At 39.2% G+C, this 8,479-nt stretch overlaps 1 protein-coding gene across 1 annotated transcript; it reads right to left on the bottom strand.

Annotated features, from left to right (window-relative positions):
- Positions 1–748: 748 nt before the first annotated feature.
- hhex (hematopoietically expressed homeobox) lies at positions 749–4,823 on the bottom strand. Its single transcript, XM_080541648.1, has 4 exons — positions 4,195–4,823; positions 2,012–2,190; positions 1,505–1,555; positions 749–1,189 (listed from the first exon to the last, which is right to left on the bottom strand). The coding sequence occupies exons 1-4, from the start codon at positions 4,604–4,606 to the stop codon at positions 950–952; spliced, it is 882 nt and encodes a 293-aa protein (XP_080397774.1). The 5' UTR covers positions 4,607–4,823; the 3' UTR covers positions 749–949.
- Between the last annotated feature and the right edge of the window lie 3,656 nt (positions 4,824–8,479).

An 8,479-nucleotide genomic window follows, 5' to 3' on the forward strand; every position in this document is an offset into this window, starting at 1 on the left:
TTATCATTCTAAACTCACATACTCGTGACCTATCACACAAACTCTATTTGAAAGGAAGCTATTCCAAAATGATGATGTGACCCTAATTCAATCAATGACAGTGAAAGGCAACCCCCATAGGTACACACAGAATATGATGTATTGAATGTGTTATATGTTAAAACTGCACCCCAAAGCCTGTCTCTTTCACACACTGGATGTTTCCACAAAGGTCCACCGATCCAAATATAATATACACTGTTAGCCCTCTGTGTAAACGCGCATTGCGGGTTTCCTTTATCCACAATTTATTGAATTAGAGCGTATGTATAACACATATTATTATTATTATTATTATTAAATATTCTATCAGCACCCCGGTCGTGATGTGCTTGACGCACAGAATGTGTTAAAATTGCCATTGCGAAATATAATAGGCAAACAACTGCTTTATCGTTCAAAATCAATGTCAGAGCTGATATCACGACATCTTCTCCTCAAATGAATCTTTCTACAGGGTCTGGGAACACTCATCATGGGTGCAGGAACAGAGGTATTCATCTTATATCATCCAAATAAATTAATATTTGTTACAAAATAGTTTATTATAGGCTAATCTAAACAACTAAAATGTTGTTATTACTAATGCTATTAATTAGTTAATTTACTAATTAAGCAACACATTATATAATTATTGGAGCGCTGCTACAGGTGTTCTGGGGGACAGTTATTCCTTAGTCATGGGCTGAAGTCGAGATGTTTGGCTCAAGTTATTTATTAATTCATCATAATGACGTGAAAACAACACGACGAAATATACAGGTATACATTATTTACAAAGACAGAAATGCTCTTCCCCTCCCCATGCAGCTCCAAGGACTGTCTGAAGTCTGGAGTCAGCCTGCATGTTGCTTGACTTCACGGACGAGTTGCCCACAAGGGATAATATCCAGGGTGCCACTTGGGGGTCTCATATCTGCGGGTTCGAGGGGAACTCCACGTCCTCCTCAATGTCCAGCTCCTGGTCGGTGTCGTCTGAAATGTCTGAGTCCATGTCTGCCTGGGACAGGGGCGAGGAGGAGCTCTGCGACCGGCTGTGGGACACCTCCTCCGGGCATCTCTGCTCCGAGCCCACCCCTGACTCAGCCCCCTCGCACCTCCTCCTGGTGCTTTCATCTTCCAGCTCTGCCTTACTTCCTTGTGGGTTCTCCTGAAAGTATACAAACAATGAAAGCTTGTTAGAAAAATAGGAAAATAGGAAATCATACAGGCCTATGCGTCTAGCTCACCATGACGCATGACGCATGGCTTTTACGCGCGGCTTAACATTAAAGAGCGAAATGTCAACTTCAAAAGAAAGGTTTAAAAGAAGTATAGAAGAGATTGAAGTATAGCCACAGGCGAACATTATTTTCAGATTTCACAATCTTATGACGATCATGATTCTATCCACCCAGTCACAATAACACGTGTTTAATAAATGAATAAATAACAAAGTGTGAAGTGTAATTTGTGACGTATTCACCTGCTTGAGTCGTCGCCACTTGGCTCGTCGATTTTGGAACCACGTCTTCACCTGTAAACATCAACAGGAGGTGTTTTAAAATGCAGTTTGTTTGTTGGTGTTACAGTTCTTCTTTATTCCAACTATTGCTAATTGCCGCACCTTAAACTAAAACACAAACACTTCTATCAATGTCTTTTTTCCATTAACTATTGTCTTTTTAAATGTTTTATCTATTTACTTCTTATATTTGCTTTTATTCATTGTCATTTGTATTTTCTTACTATGCTCCTCTTGCTGTATTTTTAAATAATGTATGTAAAGCACTTTGAATTGCCCCTGTTGTATGGAATGTGCTATAAATAAACTGCCTTGCCTAAACTCAAGCGAACGAACCCGTTGTTGAAATGATATATCACATTTTCAGAAACAGATAAATCACTTGATATCATCTCCCAGTGATGCCTTTTGATCTTTATGAAACCATGTGACAGTCACACCTGGCATGGTCGTGAACAACATGCTTACCTGTCTTTCACTCAGTTGTAACATCTTCGCCAGTCGTTTTCGTTCTGGAGGAGACAGATACTTCTGGGTCTCGAACTTCTTCTCCAGCTCCATCGTCTGGTCGTTGGAGAACCGAACCTGGCCTCCTTTCCTTTTGTGTAACGGTCGTTGTATGAATGGGGTCCATAACAGTTGTTTACCTGCAAAGAAAAGAAGACATATTGTTAAATATGCTTAAGGAAAGACAGTCTATAGATACATATCGTGAGCTTAGGGGTAGTGGTCTAGTGGATAGTGAGTTGGACTTGTGATCGGAAGGTTGTGAGTTCAAATCCCGCCTGAAACCACACCACTACTAGTGTGCCCTTGAGTAAGGCACTTAGCCCTCAGTTACTCCAGGGGGAATGTCCCTGTAATTCGTAATTGTAAATCGCTTTGGATTAAAGGCGTCTGCTAAATGGCAAAAATTAAAAAATTAATCTCCGTTTAGAATGATAAGGTTCTATCTCCGTTTAGAATGATAAGGTTCTATCTCCGTTTAGAATGATAAGGTTCTATCTCCGTTTAGAATTATAAGGTTCTATCTCCGTTTAGGGCAGTTCAGAGATATTGAGCGTCAAAGTTTTTACATTCCATTATGTTTTGTGACCACACAGGCATTAATAAACACCTAATGGATCAGATTATGTAAACAACTCAATTTTGACCAAAAATGGAGATAGAACCTTATCATTCTAACGTCACGAGTTGTTGTTGAGGAACGCCTGTCTGTCTGCAGAGGCTGATGGTAAACGAGACTGAAAACTATGGCAAAATTTCCGTTCATGTGTTTCCTGTCGGTTTATCTCACGAGTCGTCTTAAAATAAAGTCCTTTGCACTATCAACACATATCGAAATGGGTGATTAATGCTTCTTAAATTAGATTATTACGTTTGCATAAGCCTGACTCTTAACCATGGAAGGATTTTGTTAACCATTAAATTGCATGAAAGGGAAATCAAAATGCAAAGCAGTAGCCTATAGTCTATAGATATATAAACAGGTCTATAATGGTGAAAATCAAATAAGTCTTCTAGTGGTCTTTGGATCCATTTTTTTTTTTTAAGTAACACTCTTGAGAGATGTGTTTTAATGTCATAGCCCTTCCTAAAAGAATCACGCCTATAGATTAAACACCACAATCGAAGACAAAGATTAACACATAAACAAAAACTGTTTAAAAGCTGTTAAATTGCTTCAGTTGCCTGTTTCATGTGTGCGGTTTGATTATTTCAGCAACCATAAAGTCACATCCCTCTGCAGAGGAAATGAACAATATCAGAAAAACGGATCCCGGCTATCAGGAGTGGAGTGTTTCCTGAATATGTCTGAATATGTCTGTATTGAGGATGTCGATAAAATAATCTGCATGTTGCACACTCCCCGGGAAGCCCCAGCCAGGACACACACACACACACACACACACACACCCACACCCACACCCACACCCACACACACACACACACACACACACACACACACACACACACACACACACACACACACACACACACACACACACACACGCGCACACACGCACACACACAGGAACACAGTGAACAGCTTCTGAAAGCAGATTTACTCCTATCCAGAGCTCAAGGTTTCCTGTCTGAACGGAAAGGGTCAGGCTTGCAGAACAGAGACAGTTTAACCCCAGACAAACTTGTTCACTGCTGAAATAACAAGTGATTTAGATTTTAGAGCATTCTTTAGAGTCACTGCCCCGAGCTGGACTTCTGAGGTTTGTAACAATAGAAACCTAACGGCCTTTTTTATGGCCTTATTCAAACTCAAGGTCGCTCCGAGCTTCCCAAAACCGACAACGTTTACTTTGTATATTAAAAATAGTTCGGAAAAAAATCAAGAGAAATGAGAAATCACACATTTCTTTAGCATGGTCAGGGCAGGAAAACGGACGCGTTGATAGGCTATATAAACCATGATCTGCATAGAATGAACTTAATTGTAATTATTTTATTAATTATTACTGTAATTTATTTGAGGTATTTTGGCCAACACTTCTTTGCGTGATTATTCAACTGTCATCACCAATAGAGCAAATGATTTCAGCATGCCTTGTAACTTAAGCGCAATCATTTGAACACATCCTGGGGATAGATCTACAAATCTAAGGATAAACTATAAACACACACAGCAAACTTACCCAGAGGGTCGTGCCTCAGCAGCGCATGTGTGTAGTCCCCCATGGAGCGGTGGTGGAATGGATATATGGAACTGGCGAAGCCCCCCGAGGCAGCGTACGAGGCCGTCAGCGCGGCGTGGTGATGCGAGAGGGCTGCCGGGTGGATCGGCGTGGGCTCGTAGATGATGGGGGTCCCCATGGGGGTCCTGTACGGAGACACCAGACTGGTGAAGGACGAGTTGGGAGACTGGAAGGTCTGGGTGGGGAGAAGCGCAGAAGACGTATTGGTGGTCCCTCCATGACCATGTCTGCCCAGGATGTCCTCGATGTAGAAAGGCGTGGGGTGCACCGTGGGCTGGATGGGCGTCGGTGCGTAAAGAGCTGGAACACTCATGGCTCCTGGCGCAGAGACAGAGTGTTGCTGGTATTGCATATTGTTTTTTGCGTAATGCTACAGAATTGAATTGTGCTAATAGGCTACTATCGTTCAAATACTGTAAGTCTACCGAACTAAAAACTCCTCAAAAGCTCCTAGAGGTGCAGCTTCTCTGTCCATCGGGCACCGGGTGAGTCGGGGGGTCTGGCAGCAGTGGAGGGTCATATGCTCATATCTGAGCTCTGAGAGGGAGGGGGGGGGTAACCAACAGACAACTTCCTGCAGGTACACACTGGTTCTGATTGGCTCGCTGTGAAAATGGGCAACTAATTAGATTAAAAGACCCCTAACAAGGGGGTCTACCTCTGTCCACCTTGAGCTCCTGGGTGTTGATGTTGGAGGTATGTCGTGACGTTAGAATTATAAGGTTCTATCTCAATTTTTGTCAAAATTGAGTTTTTTTTTTACATAATCTGATCCATTAGGTGTTTATTAATGCCTGTGTGGTGTTATTTTAAAAAATTGTGTTCATAAAATACAAAGGTCCCATCTCACAGAACATAATGGAATGTAAACACTTTGACGCTCAATATCTCTGAACTGCCCTAAACGGAGATAGAACCTTATCATTCTAAACGGAGATAGAACCTTATCATTCTAAGCTCACGAACTACATAACGCAATTTCTAATATATAAAAATAATAAGTTAGTAGCCTATTCTATGGACAGTGTTTGATCTGAAAAAACGGTAAAGGTCCATAAATAAAAGAGTCATATAATATACAAATTGCGAACATATTCAAAAGTCAAAAGAACATATTCTGACTCAAGATGCAATTTGACTGTTATCGATAATGTCAAATAGGATCGCTTTGGCAGGTGATTAACTCATCATTTGAGTGATTAAAGTGATCCCGTATAGGTGATCATGTTCATATCAGGAGCGCTTTTCAACGTATAACGACATGATTGGTAGAGGCTTATAAATGGTTATAATGGTTTACCAGCTACCTGATTACCTCTGTATGGTTTCCTCATCTCGGTTAAACAGTAACATGAATTATACTGTTAACTTCTTGTTTCAATATACAGTACAGGCCAAAAGTTTGGACACACCTTCTCATTCAATGCGTTTCCTTTATTTTCATGACTATTTACATTGTAGATTCTCACTGAAGGCATCAAAACTATGAATGAACACACGTGGAATGATGTACTTAACAAAAAAGTGTGAAATAACTCTAAATATGTCTTATATTTTAGATTCCTCAAAGTAGCCACCCTTTGCTTTTTTGTTGTTAATAAAATATATAATAATAATATTAAATATAATGTGTGTTAATAATAATATGTTATTATATATATTTAATATTATTATTATTATATATTTTATTAACAACAACAAATATATATTTTATTAACAACAAAAAAGCAAAGGGTGGCTACTTTGAGGAATCTAAAATATAAGACATATTTAGAGTTATTTCACACTTTTTTGTAGTACATCATTCCACATGTGTTCATTCATAGTTGTGATGCCTTCAGTGAGAATCTACAATGTAAATAGTCATGAAAATAAAGGAAACGCATTGAATGAGAAGGTGTGTCCAAACTTTTGGCCTGTACTGTAAATCACAACAAAAGTAGTTTTATAAGTGCACTCTCCAACTCTCCTCTTTTATTATGATGTATTTATTTGATCGTTTTGTGTTATATTGATTTAGCCCTGCTACTATATTCTTTAGGCTATGTTTATTTTACTGTAGGCCCATAGCTCATTTCTATACAACTTGGGCTGCACAGATGCTGATCCCTCGTTGGCTAATACTGAGTCTTAAATTATTATTTTTCTACTAGCGTGTCTGTCACCAGGATAACGGTCACTTTCTTAGTGGTAATTGAGATAAAGAGCCCAGCAGAATAAACATGGCTATGAGAGGAAGAAGACATAATAGTCCCTCACATGAAAGACAGCTCAGTAAATGGCTAATATAATATTTGGACTTTGACTAATGATTGTAGTGAATTGATCTGATGTCCCTCCTGGCGTCGGACCCCTGTCAGAGACATCCAAGCGGGCCGGTGGTGGTTATCATAGCGCGTCTGATGCCATCGAACCTTGCTGACATTGGCGCCATGCATGTCTCTCGTTGCATAGACGTCGTTTTGGTTGAAAATATTGGGAGACAATTAAGCAGAACTTTTATTTTATTTTATATATATATATAAAGCAAACATCAGACTATCTGTAGCCTAGGGTGATTGCATTTAGTAATACCTAATCCACTGCATTTACACTGGTTTACAGCCAATTCTCCATCCGATAGGGGACTTGGAGAATGAGATAGCCTGATGTGGCAAACAATTAATGTTGTTAATGATGTTACTAACTGTATCCTACTTTCTTCCCCATTATCAAATGTAATGCATGCAACCTCTGCCTTGTGATCTAATTGTGGCAGTTGATTATCAATCAATAGGAGCATTTTAACTAAATGTTCCATTATCTTGCAGATAGCCTATAACTGCAAAACAAATCCTCAGCCATTCGCAGGCCTATTGGCAGACGATTAGGAAACAGGAAAGAAACTAAGACGACAGATAGAGAAACGTCAAACAAAAGTTAGCCTCATAGGACGTGGCTGATAACTCACGACTTACAAATCAGCTTCAATTACAGAGATCATTGTCATTGATCTCCAAGCAATCATTCATTAGTTGCGTCAGTTCTGAAAGCTTCCTGTACAGATTATAGTATACGTGTACTACACTACTGATAGGCAGCCACACTTTAAGCCTCAACAAACAAGATGAAATAAAAGATCATTTGAAGGCTTTTTAGCCTATATTAACCTTTCCTTGGCTGTGCATTGAAAATAAGGTTGTATATCTCTCCCTGTCTCTCTGTCTCTCTCTCTCTCTCTCTCTCTCTCTCTCTCTCTCTCTCTCTCTCTCTCTCTCTCTCTCTCTCTCTCCCTCTCTCTCTCTCTATCTATCTATATATAGATATGAGTATATCATATACATATTATTTTATATTATTATATATATATATATATATATATATATATAGAGAGAGAGAGAGAGAGAGAGAGAGAGAGAGAGACAGAGACAGAGAGACAGGGAGAGATACAACCTTATTTTCTATGCACAGCCAAGGAAAGGTTAATATAGGCTAAAAAGCCTTCAAATGATCTTTTATTTCATATATTTATATATATGAAATAATATATAAATATATAAATATATGAAGCATAGTGGCCTAAAGCCTCAATGCTTTTTGACAAGGTGTTTATGGTCTGCACAGCACAGTCAACATTTGCAGAACTCTGCTCTCACCAGCCAAACCCCATTCCACTCTAACACGCTCCAATAAATGCTGTTGTAGGCTACTATGATTAAATCACTATTTCTACCATAATAAAGTAGCCTAGGCTACAAAGCATAAATGCAAAAAAGCTTTGATCTTAAGGCCTAGTGACCAATTTCATCATCGGCTGAGTCCTGTCACACCTAACATAGGTAAGAAGGAGGTCACTGCTGCCATCTACAGGAGAGGAACGGTACTGACAGCTTTACCAGTCAGTAGAAAGCAGGGACTGAAGAGATATATAATTAAAATTAAAATTATAATTAGATATGTACAATTTAGTTTTGTAGTCCGATGGTGAGAGGTTGTCTGTCTTCTATTCGTTGCAGTATTATGTCAATGACTGCAGAGCATCATGCTGTACTGAAAACAGATTTACCAACCTTGGTTGTGAGGCAATAAAATGAACTTATATCTTGTCATGCAACTTGGAAAATGTAATGTAGTAATAAAGAGTATAAATTAGCCTTCAGAGAGAAACTTTGAATCCTAAGCTACCTGTCCAGTGGTGAACATGTTGTTTGAAGTACAGCAGACCTGAACATACAGCACTGCAGCA

This window comes from Nansenia antarctica, assembly GCF_963989245.1.
Source record: "Nansenia antarctica genome assembly, chromosome: 11".
NCBI classification, from domain to species: Eukaryota; Metazoa; Chordata; class Actinopteri; order Argentiniformes; family Microstomatidae; genus Nansenia; species Nansenia antarctica.